General features: G+C 27.8%; 1 protein-coding gene across 1 annotated transcript; it reads left to right on the top strand.

Annotated features, from left to right (window-relative positions):
- The first annotated feature begins 10,842 nt into the window (after positions 1 to 10,842).
- Positions 10,843 to 12,408, top strand: LOC114170292 (senescence-specific cysteine protease SAG39-like). The gene is made up of 3 exons (XM_028055774.2): positions 10,843 to 11,287; positions 11,376 to 12,030; positions 12,399 to 12,408. Exons 1-3 carry the CDS (start codon positions 10,843 to 10,845, stop codon positions 12,406 to 12,408), a joined length of 1,110 nt encoding a protein of 369 aa, XP_027911575.2.
- Positions 12,409 to 14,992: the final 2,584 nt, after the last annotated feature.

Below are 14,992 nucleotides of genomic sequence, written 5' to 3' on the forward strand. Positions count from 1 at the left end.
CATTGTTTTTCATTAAAAATGATACAAAAAAATTCAATATCTCATATCATACACTATAATAACAAAATTTGAATATCTGCATTTATGATGTTATTATTTATTCAATCTTTTATTACATATTATATACTTTTTATGTGTCATTAATAAATAGTTACTTTTATGTATTTTCTTAAAAATCAATAAATTATATTTTTTACTTAAATAATATAAATCTACTCAATTATTTATACTTTAAATAAATTTATTAGCAACAACTTTATGTATAAATGACACGGAAATTCAACTACCTGGACATCCATTTTAAGAAAGAATTTATGTTTGCAAAATCATAAAACTTCAGATTAAGGTATATCTAATTATTATTGATTTTATTATTTTTATATTGAAAGTTGTAATTATTAACTCTATTAATTAATTATGTTATAAATTCATATAACAATTTTTATAAAGACAAAAAGACCTTTTAAAATTATGTGAAGATTTGAAAAATTGAAAACTAGGATCTTTAAATTTGAAAAAAAAAATTCTTTGAAATTTTTAACTACATTAAAATATAGTTTTTTTATTATTTAATTTATTTTTTTAAAATTTTTAGATTTTAATACTATTTTTTATTGATTTTTTTATTAATTTAAACTTTTTTATGTTTAATTATATTTTAAATTTTATTAATATTAAAATATAGTTATTTTATTATTTTTTAATTTTTTTATTAGTGTGTATCAAATAAAATACTATAGATTTAAATAATACTTATTAATATTTTTATCTTTTAAATAAAATAAAAAATACATTAATTATTAAATTATAATTTATTTGATATTATAATTAACTATGAATTTTTCTAAAATTTAATACGTATTAAATATCACGGTTAAGATATGTGTAAGAAATATGTGTTGAAATATGTAACGACATTAGTAAATTAATCTTATATGTTACTTCAACAAAATTACAAATAAACTCAGCCGTAAAGTTGCATATAATATTTTTAATAATTATATTACTAATATATTATAATGAATATAGAAGTATAAATCTTTTTCACTAAAAAAGCGTAATAAACTAAATAAAATAAAATAAAATAAATTAACTTAAATGTGGATTTAATTTTTTAAGCAAATTTTATACGTTTCAAACGTATTCTATGATAACATTTGAGTTGTATTTATATTATGATAGATTTTCTTTAATAACATCTTCATGAATTTCTTTTCTTCTTTTATTTTAAGAATAGTTTCTTGTCCATGATAATATTGTTTTAATTAGTATGGACTCTATAATTATATTATCTCAAAATTGAAAATATTCTTTTCTATATAAATAATTCTTTTTAATTTTAAAAGTCCTTATTTTTTTAGTTTCATATTAGAAATTAGTGTAAAATTAGTTTAATAATTAAAATTATTTATATAACTAGTTAATTTATATTTCTTATCAAAATATTTTTATCAAGAAAACCATTCTTATAAAAAAATTGGATATGCTTTAAGATTTCATTATATCATTAATATGTTCTATCTTCTTTAAGCCCTTTCCAACTTTAACAGGATCAAACACTAACATATATACAAAAAGTAAATACTAATTTGTAGGTTTTAAGAGGAACCGATAATTATTATCTTTATCTCTTTACTAACATAAATACAGCAGGTATTATAATGTATGTGTATATGATTTTTTTTAAATATTAATAAGTTAATATACAATATACATTTATATTTATTAAAATAAAGTAAAATGAATGGAGAAAATTATAATTGTCAAAATAGGTTGGAATCCGTGAGTCAACCTGACTCACCATGGGTTCAGGCTAGGTTAGGTTGAAAGTTTTTTACAAATTTAAATACGGGTTAATTTTTGATCCGGTTCATCTAGGACCCGGCTCATTCTGGTTGAACCCGTGGTGAGCCGGATTGGCTCACCAACCCGCAGATAAAAGGGTCACACAAGTGTTTTTTATTAAATTGAGCTTTACATTTGGTCATGTTAGTTTTTTTTAGCCAACACATAAATAATTTGTATTTTTTTTATTTTGGTTTGTATTAGAATTATAATTTAGTTTTGACTAAAAAATAAAAAAAAATTGTATTTTTTTTTAATTAAATGAATTTGTGAGCCAATCCGTTTAACCCGCCAATCCATGGTGGGTCGGGCCGAATTCGAATTTTTTTGGCTCGCTAAAAAGGGAGTCAAATTGGGTTAGCTCACTAAATCATCAACCCGTGGTGAATTGAGTCGGATCGGACCAGATTACCCATTTTGATAACTCTAGAGAAAAGATTAGTAATATAAAAAAAAAGAAAGGAGAGAAGTTAAAGAGTTATATAGAAAACATCTAAAAATAACTGTTAATTTTCTAAAATTTAACAAATAATCATAATGTAAAGGGTAAAATGAAATTTTCTTTATATATAATTATAAATTTAGAGTCCATATATAACATTTTTGTCATAATGGTATCAGTGTTTAGAATTTATATTATTATTATTATTATTATTATTATTATTATTATTATTATTATTATTATTATAAACACTTGTATGTGTGCATGATCTTTTAAAAATTTAAAGATTATTTAAATTTTAAAAAATAATAATTAAAAGGGTAAAATTAAAAAAAAATGTAAATATTCATAGATATAGTTATAGAAATAAAATAAATTTTACTTATTAAAATAAAAAAAAATATTATAAGTAAAATGATAAAATTGTAAATATGTCTTAAGTAAATAATTATTTGAATTTAAAAAAAAATAATAAAATTAAAAAATTGGATAATAGTTTTTTTTTCTTATTTATACTTATATACAAAGGGAATTTTTATTTATTTATACATCTATAATCTATAATCTATAACTATATATAAAGGGGATTCCCTCTTTTGTGTCCACATTTCATAATTCCAACTTTACCCTTTACAATTTAATTATTTATTAAATTTTTGAAAATGGCATGTTACTTTTACAAACTTTTTTATAAAATCGTCTATATTTGTTGTTCTCTTTTTTCTCTATTTATCAACAGTTATTCTCTCATCTTTTCTGATATATTTCACTTTACTTTTAATAAATATAATTTTATTTTATATATTAACTTAATAACATTACATTATCATCACCTACTAAATAATATCACGTATATTTAAAAAATGTGTATACATATGCGCGACAGCCTGTGTGTACCCTAGTGTATATAAAGGAGATTCACTTACTAACTAAATAAAAAACATTTACTTAAATTATAAAACTTGCTTATATTTATTTTCATAATTATAGTTTCATTATTTTTTGTTGTAAAAAAATAAAGCATACATACTTTGCACATGTATTTTCACTAATAAATAATTATTTAAATTTAAAAAATAATTATTAAAAGGATAAAATTAAAAACACAAAAAATTTACAAAAAAAAAAAATATATCATCTTTATATATAAATATAAATTATTAATATTTTTATTTTCAAACGGCACTCTTATTCTTCTTTATGCGAAACTTTTCTTAGAAACGTAATTCTCAAATATTTTTTATTATTATACGTAAAAACTAATAAAAATAATAATTCTCACGTACTAAATTATTTTCGCTATCTATAAAATAGTTTAAAATGTTTCCGTGTATACAGGATAATCAAATCATACCAAGTGCAAAATAATTTAATAATTTAAATTTATTATAAAATATTAAGAGTTTACTACAAAATTTTAGTATATCATCACTACAACTTTTAAAATAAGTAAATAGATGGTACCTAACTATTAGATTTATAAATTTTCAAACGATAGAAAATTTTATTTATAGTTTCTTATTAGAGAAGAAAAAAAGTTATTGCGGGTTATAGGGTAAACTATTGACACATGATTAATCCACAAACACCATGTTTCCCTGCTGTTGTAAGCAAAAATCATCGCAATTAACCCTATATTTTTCTTTCAAAATGTCTTTGTTGTCATAAGATATATGAATACAAAGATACTGTGTGCTGTGCTGTGCTTGTTTTCGCTATGATCTCAACTATGCAAGAGAGTTGGATGATCTTTCTTAGAGAAGATTTATGTTACCAAAATTTGAAAATTTGGTATTGATGAGTGATGAATTAATTTATATAAAAAATATAATTTTAACTTCAATTACAAAAGAAAGAATAAATTATATGAGTAAAATATAGAAAAAGAAAGAAGTAAAAGTTAGATGGAAGAGAAAAGAAAATAGGCTTAATTACTGATTTAGTCATCTAGTTTATTGGTTTAGTTCATTTTGGTCCTTTTATTATTTTTTTTGTTCAATTAGTCCCTATTGTTATGAATTAATGGTCGTCCATTGATTTATACAATTACTCATATGATTGATAATCATATTATTCATTACTCTTTATGATGTAATATTTTGTATTTACTATTTGATTTTATATCCTTTCTGGGTTACCATATTGTACCTATAAATAGGACTCGTCCTATCAGTAATAAGATAGACATACAAACAGAAGTTGCTCCCTACTCTCTCATTCTCTATTCTTCCTCTCCTTTGTCTCTCTTATTACCTTTATTTTATAACACGTTATCAGCACGAGGGTTATCCAACTGAGCGTGAAGGCATATTTTTTTTTTCTCCCTAAGAACAACGCTCTATATTCCTTAACCGAGGTTCTTTCTAATCTTTTTCTCATTCACAAACTTTATCTCATTTTCTTTTTTTTTGTGTAATGATAATTGTTTGATTTATTTTTCTCTGTCATATTATTATTATTATTATTATTTGATTTTAATAATTTCATACATGAAATTTGATTATATTAATATTTTATGTGCTAGTTTTAAACACGCGAAACGTTGCAAAATTCTCTGTCATAATATTTTTATTATGACGATGATTATTATTAATATTATTATTTTGATGATGATGATTATTATTAATATTATTATTTTATGTGTTAGTTTTAAACACGCGAAACGTTGCAAAATTTGGATTTGTGACCCTTGATATTGTAAGGAAGAATTCCTTATATTGGATTTTAAATGTTGAAATATATTTAGATGCAATGGATATTGGGATACCATTAAATAAAGAAATAAAGCAACTAATTTGCTCATAACAAAAATATTGTGAAAAGAGACTTCACAAATATTGTGAATTTATTTCATGCCTATGCATGGCTGGCTAGACAAAGCAATAAAGCTTTTGATGAAAAATCATGAGATCCGCCTAATCTGCTCCATTCCCAGAAGTGAATGGAGCAATCAATATTATGAATTGATTTCATGCCTTCTTGTGGCTGAACAAAATAATGAGCTCTTGATGAAAAATCATGAGGCCCGACCAACTGGTTCTGCTCCATTCCCAGAAGTGAATGCAGCAACATCTGATCCATATAATCATGGACGAGGTCAAGACCATAATAATAATCGTGGTCGTAATTTTGGCCGTGGTCGTAGCCATGGTCGTGGTCGTGGTCGTGCTATTAATCATGGTCGTGGACATGGTTATAAAGGAAATTTCAAAGAGAAACTTCATCAACAGAAGTGGAACAAGAATGCGAAAAAGGAAAAAGAAAGGGGTGAAAATAATGGCAAAAAGGCTGAAAATATATGTTACCGTTGTGGTAGTAAAGGTCATTGGACCCGTGCCTGTTATACACCAAAGCATCTTGTTGAACTCTACCAAGAATCACTTAAAAAGAAGAATGTAGAAACACACTTTGCTTATGAAGATGGTGATTCTGATTATGGTCATATGGATACTACTCATCTTGATATTGGTGATTTCTTTTCTAAACCCGATGGAAGCATTGATCACCTTATTGGTGATGGGAGTGTTAGAAAATAGTTTTATTTTATGATTAATTTTTAAGACAATGTTTTATATTTAATTCATGTTGCTTTTATATGTACAAGTTTTTATGTTTTTATGAATAAAATCCTCTATTTTATTTTTATTTTTTTTTTCTTTCTCTCCTCTTACAAAGTAATCTCTAATATTGATATTTATGTTTATATGAAGAATGAATATTGGCATTAACACCAATGATGAGGATCTGTGCCTTGCTGATAGTGCAACAACTCATACAATTCTCAAGAGTAATAAATTTTTCTCTACTTTGGTAATGCGAGAAGTCAATGTTAGTACTATTTCTGGTACTACAAATATAATTGAAGGCTCTGGAAGAGCTACAGTACTTCTGCCAAGAGGTACAAGATTGCATATTAAAAATGCATTTTATTCTCCTAAGTCCAATAGAAACTTATTAAGTTTCAAGGATATTCGTCTAAATGGATATCATATTGAGACAAATAATGAAGGAGATGTTGAATATCTTTATATCACTCAAATTGAGTCAAATAAAAAATGTGTATTGGAGAAATTATCAGCCTTCTCTTATGGCTTGTACTACACATATATTAATGCGATTGAGACGCATGTTATTGTAAGCCAGAAGCTTACAAATAAGAATGAATTTCTTGTTTGGCATGATCGGTTGGGTCATCCTGGATATATCATGATGCGAAAAATAGCTGAAAACTCATGTGGACATCCACTTAAAAGCTTCTTCAGTCCAATGATTTCTCATGTACTGCATGTTCGCAGGGAAAATTGATAATAAGACCATCACCAGAAAAAATTAGAAATGAGTCAATCTCATTTTTAGAACGAATACAAGGTGATATTTGTGGTCCAATACACCCACCATGTGGATCATTTAGATATTTCATGGTATTAATTGATGCGTCCACTAGATGGTCACATATTTGTTTACTATCAACTCGAAATCAAGCATTTGCTAAGTTATTAGCACAATTGATCAAGTTAAGAGCCCACTTCCCAGATTATCCAATTAAGAAAATTCGTCTTGATAATGCTGGTGAATTTACATCTCATGCTTTTAATGAGTATTGTATGTCAATTGGAATTGAAGTTGAACATCCAGTAGCACATGTTCATACTCAAAATGGACTTGCAGAATCATTGATAAAACGTCTAAAATTGATTGCACGACCTTTACTTATGAAAGCTAATCTTCCAATGACTACTTGGGGATATGCAATTCTGCATGCTGCAGTATTGATTCGCATCAGACCAACAAGTTATCACAAATACTCTCCTTTACAGTTGGTTTTTGGTCAACAACCAAATATTTCTCATTTAAGAATTTTTGGGTGTGCTGTATATGTCCCAATTTCCCCACCAAAAAGGACTATGATGGGTCCTCAAAGACGTTTGGGAATATATGTTGGATATGATTCTCCATCGATAATAAAATATCTTGAACCATCAACAGGTGACTTATTTACAGCTCGATTTGCTGATAGTCATTTTGATGAATCAATTTTTCCAACGTTAGGGGGAGAAAGAAAGAAACTGGAAAAAGATATTGGTTGGAATGAATTATCATTATCTCATCTTGATCCTCGTACAAAAGAGTGTGAACTAGAAGTTCAACGGATAATTCATTTACAAAAATTGGCCAACCAATTACCAGATGCTTTTACTGACACAAAAAGGGTAACTAAGTCGCATATACCCGCTGCTAATACTCCAATCAGAATTGATATTCCTGTTGGACAATCTAATATAGCAAATGAATCTCAAACACGCCTAAAGCGTGGTAGGCCTTTGGGTTCCAAAGATAAAAATCCTCGTGTGAGAAAAAGGGAAAAAAAGGCAAGATGGCCTAATCGAGGGGGTAAAAGTCCCAAAAGATTCTTTTGACATAATCAATGATTCGGTTCTAGAAGAACCTCAGGTACCTGAAATTGTTGAAAATGATGAGATCTCAATAAATTATGTCATGAATCATAAAATATGGAATCGAAATAAAGTCAATATTGACGAGGTTTTTGCATATAATGTAGCAAAGGATGTCATAAGTGACAATGATGATCAAGAACCAATGACAATTGAAGATTGTCGGCAAAGAAATGATTGGCCAAAATGGAAAGATGCAATCCAAGCAGAATTAGATTCGCTTGCTAAACGAAAGGTTTTTGGACCGGTAGTTCGCACACCTGAGGGTGTAAAACCTATTGGGTACAGATGGGTTTTTGTACAAAAACGAAATGAGAATGGTGAAATTGTTAGATACAAAGCACGGTTAGTTGCTCAAGGTTTTTCACAAAGACCTGGTATTGATTTTGAGGAGACATATTCTCCAGTATTGGATGCAACAACATTTAGATATTTAATTAGCCTTGTTGCACAAGAAGGTTTGAATTTGCACCTCATGGATGTTGTTACAGCCTATTTGTATGGCTCTTTGGAAAATGATATTTATATGAAACTCCCTGAAGGATTTAATGTGCCCAACAAAGCAAATTCTAAAAAGGATTATTCAATAAAATTGAATAAGTCCCTTTATGGATTGAAACAATCAGGACGTATGTGGTATAACCGTCTAAGTGAGTACTTATTAAAGGAAGGGTATAAAAATGACCCTATTTGTCCTTGTATTTATATGAAAAGATCCGAGAATGAATTTGCCATAATTGCTGTTTATGTAGATGACATAAACATAGTTGGAACTCCTAATGAGCTCACAAAGGCAATTGATTGTTTAAAGAAAGAATTTGAGATGAAGGATCTTGGAAGGACAAAATTTTGTTTGGGATTACAAATTGAGTATTTAAACAAAGGTGTTCTTGTACATCAAGAAGCTTATATAACGAAAGTGCTTAAAAAGTTCTATATGGACAAATCACATTCACTATGCACTCCAATGGTGGTGAGTCATTAGATGTTGATAAAGACCCTTTTAGACCTCAAGAAAAAGATGAAGAACTACTTGGTCCTGAAGTACCATATCTTAGTGCTATAGGAGCACTAATGTATCTTGCTAATTATACTCGACCCGATATAGCATTTGCTGTAAATTTGTTAGCAAGATATAGTTCTTCACCTACAAGAAGACATTGGAATGGAGTAAAACAAATACTTCGTTACCTTAAAGGCACTATGAATATGGGCTTGTTTTACCCAAATGATTCAAAATTAGATCTAATGGGTTATGCAGATGCAGGTTATTTATCAGATCCTCATAATGGTCGATCACAAACAGGATATTTGTTCACATGTGGTGGCACAGCGATTTCATGGCGATCTGTGAAACAAACAATAACAGCAACATCGTCAAATCATGCAGAAATTTTAGCATTACATGAGGCAAGTCGTGAATGCGTTTGGTTAAGGTCTATAATTCAACATGTGCGACAAACTTGTGGTTTATCCTTGGGAAAAATGAAACCAACAACGATATATGAAGACAATAGTGCATGCATTGCTCAATTGAAAGAAGGATATATTAAAGGAGACAGAACAAAACATATTCTTCCAAAATTCTTTTTCACTCATGATCTTCAAAGAAATGGTGATGTAGAGATCCAAAAGATTCGCTCATGTGAAAATCTAGCAGATTTATTTACAAAATCTTTACCAAGGAGAACTTTTGAGCAATTGGTTCATAGGATTGGACTCCGCCATCTTAATGATGTAAGTTTACATGAGGGGGAGAAATAGAAGATGCAAAGAACAATATTATATAGAATGATGTACTCTTTTTCCTTCACTAGGTTTTTATCCCAAAGGGTTTTTCCTAGTAAGGTTTTAACGAGGCACATTCTTTTATCAATGGACACCCAAGGGGGAGTGTTATGAATTAATGGTCGTCCATTGATTTATACAATTACTCATATGATTGATAATCATATTATTCATTACTCTTTATGATGTAATATTTTGTATTTACTATTTGATTTTATATCCTTTCTGGGTTACCATATTGTACCTATAAATAGGACTCGTCCTATCAGTAATAAGATAGACATACAAACAGAAGTTGCTCCCTACTCTCTCATTCTCTATTCTTCCTCTCCTTTGTCTCTCTTATTACCTTTATTTTATAACACCTATATCTTTTAAGATGATATAATTTTGTCTTCTCCAATTTAAGATTGAATTGATAATTAAGTTTAATATTACAACTTATATATACATGTTAAAAAAATTAGAATTTATATATCAAATCACTTCACTTAAATGTAAAATATTTGAGTATTTAGATGGAATGTTAAAAATAAAATAATTTAAGTACTTAGTGAGTGATTTGATGTATAAATTATAAAAATATTATTTTAACATTTATATATAAATTATAACTAAGCTTAATTACTAATTTGATTTTAAATTGAAGAGTGTAAAATTTGATTATTTTAAGAAGTAAGAGAACTAAATTGAATCAAAATTTTCAATAAATAAATTAAATTAAAAAAATTTAAAAAATTGAACATTTTTAAACAATTAGAGAATCAAATGAGTTTTATTTTACATAATAGAATTTTTTATTTTATATAGTATTTAAATTTGTGATTTTTATCCGTGAGACTTTGACTCATTCTTAAATTATTCTTAAAAATATCCTTTCTATTAAAAATAATTGTTAAGAAATATTTCAATTTTCAAATTATCTTTCGGTCTTATAAATGTGTTATTATTTTAAATTTAGATTAAGATCGATATTATAGATTTAGATTAATATTAAGATATTATAAATATTTTATATTAGATATTACATTCTGTTGTATATCTATATCTATATATATAGTTATATATAAAATATATCAATCAAATACGTACCTCGATAAAATATATCTTTTATATCTCTAGTGTAGCTCATACTTTTCATATTTCCAAAAGCTATAAAATTCCCAACCGAGTTTAGGTGTTTAGAGACCCTCGCCAGTATAAATTACTTTTAGTTGCAACAGCCTTTGCTCCAAACTTGACCAATCCCTTTTTGTGTATGTAAAAGACAATACTTCAACAACCCTACTCTAAACCCAATCTTCTGACTACATGATGACTTCATCTAGCCAAAACAGCAATATTTTAGTTTTGTTGCTTGTTTTCACTTTGTGGACATGCCATGCAGTGTCTCGCAGGTTGCCCGAGGCCTTCTTATCGGAGAGACATGAAAAGTGGATGGCACAACATGGTAAGGTGTACAAGGATGCTGCTGAGAGGGAAAAACGGTTCCAAATATTCAACAACAATTTGCAGTTCATCGACTCCTTCAATGCTGCTGGGGACAAACCTTTCAATCTCAGCATTAACCGGTTTGCTGACCTCCATAATCATGAGTTTAAGGCTTTACTGATTAATGATCAGAAGAAGGAACGTAGCGTGTGGACAGCAAAAGAAACAGAAACATCGTTTATGTATGACAGTGTCACTAACATTCCTGCTAGCATGGACTGGAGGGAAAGAGGTGCTGTTACTCCAATCAAGGACCAAGGCACATGTCGTAAGATTCTGTTTTCCATTAGTTCCATTTATATTCCATTAAATAATGTTTGATATACATGAACTCGGTTTTTTTTTTGTGCAAACAGGAAGTTGTTGGGCCTTTTCAGCTGTGGCTACAATCGAGGGTCTCCATCATATAACGAAAGGTGAATTGGTGTCGCTGTCAGAACAAGAACTGGTAGATTGTGTGAGAGGTGGCAGCGACGGATGCAACGGTGGTTATGTGGAAGATGCCTTTGAATTTCTTGCAAAGAAAGGAGGAATAGCAAGTGAAACAAACTACCCCTACAAAGGGGTGAACAAGAATTGTAAGGTTAAGAAGGAAAGTGATGGTGTAGCTAAGATCAAAGGTTACGAGGCAGTTCCAGCAAACAGTGAAAAAGCACTGCTGAAAGCGGTGGCACATCAACCAGTGTCAGTTTCTATTGAAGCTGGAGGATCTGCTTTCCAGTTTTATTCAGGTGGGATATTTACAGGAGAGTGTGGAACTGAAATTGATCATTCAGTTACAGTGGTTGGTTATGGAAAAGGTGGTGATGGTACTAAGTATTGGCTGGTGAAGAATTCATGGGGAACTGAATGGGGTGAGAAAGGGTACATAAGGATGAAGAGAGATATACATGCCAAGGAAGGTTTGTGTGGAATTGCTACCGGTCCCTCTTATCCAGTTGTACAATGCGGACACCTGAAACAGAAACAGATAGATAATCATAATTCGTTCTGCAGAGGACGGGCTAACAAGTCGGCCAAACTAGTCCGTTACTTTTTACTTTTAATTTTTTTAATTTATTTTCAAATTTTTAAATTTTTTTAATTTGAAAACTGCTTATATGTATATATAAATTAATATTAAAACATATTTAATTGTATAAAATATTTTTTAAATTTTTTAATTAATTTGTTAATGTTTTAATTAGATAAATTGAAATACTTATTACATTTACATGTTAAATTACTCTACTATAATTAATAATTGAACTTTAGTTTGTAAGTGTTAATGATTTAAATTACGGTATTATTATAAATTTACACATTTAAAAAATATAATATAATAAAACTATTCTTAAATTATTTTTTATTTTCATTTTTATTTAAAAATGGATCAACAGGTCAGACTGAGTTTGTCAAATTGATGTGTTGGACGGGATAAATTAGAACATATTAACAAATTAAAATATTCTTCAACACAACTCATTCTCCTTTAATACAAGTAGACGGACTAGTCTTTTGGACCCAATCCCGTTTTATCATCCCTAACTTTTTTCACCAATAATTAAACCTATAATCTTTGCATTAAAAATTTTTATTTTTATTTTATTTTGAACTTTTTTTAAAAAATGAAGAATTTTTTTAAAAAAAATGTTAAATGTATATAAGATGAAATAATAATTATATGTATAGTAGGATTTTGTAAAATAATATATCTAAATGTATTTTTATTTAGGTAAAGTACATGACTTGATGAGTTAAAAAAATGAAACCAATTTATAATAAAATGAATGTGTATTTTAATTAAAAATTATTTTTATTGACATAAATTGAGTTAAAATAATAATAAAAATAATTATTTAATTGTAATTTTTTTTAAGTGTCAATACTTAATTTTGTCACGGTAAATAAGTTTGTTAAAAACAAATCTCCAAAAATATGATGTACTTTTCTGATTTTTAACTTTAATTTAAATAACTAATAACTTAAACAAATAATTATCTATTTCGAATTTAAAAATTTGATTTTTGAATTGTATATCTTTGTATTTTAAATTTTTTATAAAATTTTATTAAGAAATTTTATATTTTGCTACATTTTAAATTTTTATCTTTTTTTTTTAAATAAAACTTTTTTTAAAAAAAAAAATCTTTATTTTTTTAATATTTACTTAAATAAGTTTTTGTAAATAAACCTAAATGTTTTTTATTCATGTTACCAATGTTTAACTTTAGATTAATTTTTTTTTAAATATTTCCAAGAATCATCTTATTATTATTTTATTTTATTTTTCTAACTTATTACACACAAAAAAGTTTATTACATAAATTATTTTAATCAAATAAATATTTGTTTATCAAAATTAATTTTACAAAAAGCAACCATAATTACAATATTTTATTGTGATTTTCTATTACCATAATTATAATATATTTAAATTTATATTATTTATTATAATCCGTCTTCAAATATTTTATTCCCAATTAATTTATGAATATTAAATTAAATATATTTTTCAAATTTATATTCAAATGAGTTTATAAAAAAATATTAAATTTGAATAAAATAATTTATTATAAATAAATATACAAATCTATATGTATTGTACTTGGTCCCACAAGCTACACAACCTAGTTGAGTACATGTTGTCCTCTAGGACATGATTGTTGTTCAAAATAATTAATTGTTTTAATCTGATTATCAAGTACTTAGGTCACTTAAACCAAAGTTTAACCAAGTAAGATCCATGAATCATAGTATAAAAAACACATTTTACGTTCTATTAGTTTTAGGTTTCTATGCAAGGTGACTTTTTTTGGAGGCCATGAAAGTTTTTAGGGTGACTTTCTAGGAAGGATGTGTAGGAAGCAATAGCGTGGTCATGTGAGAAGGGTCATGTTTTCCTTGGTACTGAGATTCTCATTCAACATATGAGCTATATAATATAAGCATTGTCATCTTTTGGTTTTTCATGTCTTAAGCGTTTAGTTTAAGGGTTTAGTTTATGATATGTAATTGGATTAGTTTATGATATAGTAACTTATCATATAGTGCATATTTCCTCTGATTGACCACAATACTAGATGAAGAACGTGATATTTCAAGCCCCAAAAAATAACGAAATTGTCCTAGATTTTTAATGCTGAATTCATTGTCCAAATGTGTCTTGACATATTCAATTTCTATAGGATCATTGTCTGCAAGAACTATGTCATCAACATAGATTAATAAAGTAGTGAAAGATGCCCATGTATTCTTTATGAAGAGAGAATGATCAGCCGATAATTGGGTGAATTTAAGAGCTAATAAGGCTATGGTGAGCTTGGCATACCACTGTCTACTAGCTTTTTTCAGCCCATACAAGGACTTTTACAATTTACAGACCTTATTTGGATGGGAAGGTGCCATGCTAGGGGGTAAATTCATGTAGACTTCTTCATGTAGGTCACCATGCAAAAAAGCATTATTAACATCTAACTGTTCAAGGAACTAGTTTTTGGCAGCAACTATGGCAAGGATGACCCTTACTGTTATGAGTTTTGCAACAGGAGAAAAAGTATCAAAATAATCCACCCCTCAAGTTGTGTATATCCTTTAGCGACCAATCGAGCCTTGTGCCTTTCCATACTACCATCAACATGAAATTTGATCTTATAAACCCACTTACAATCAACAGGCCTTTTATTAAGGGGAAGATCAACTATTTCCCAAGTGTGGTTTTGCTCCAGAGCTGCAATCTCAAAATTCATAGCTTGCACCCAGCAGTCCAATTTAGAAGCTTGAGTATATGTTTTTAGCTCAATTAAAGAAGATACAAAAGTACAAAAAATTTTGGGAGAGCATTTTTTATAAGATAAAAAAGAAAGATAAAGATAAGGAAGGGAAGAAGAATTGTTACCAGATGACATATCAATATTGTAAGCAACAGACAAGTAGCAGTGATAATCTCTCAAGTAGTGTGGTCTTTGTTTTTGTCACATGGAGTGTCAAGGTG

The sequence above is a fragment of the Vigna unguiculata genome, chromosome 11, assembly GCF_037176805.1.
Source record: "Vigna unguiculata cultivar grain cowpea cultivar isolate G323 ecotype 2 chromosome 11, ASM3717680v1, whole genome shotgun sequence".
Lineage (NCBI taxonomy): Eukaryota > Viridiplantae > Streptophyta > Magnoliopsida > Fabales > Fabaceae > Vigna > Vigna unguiculata.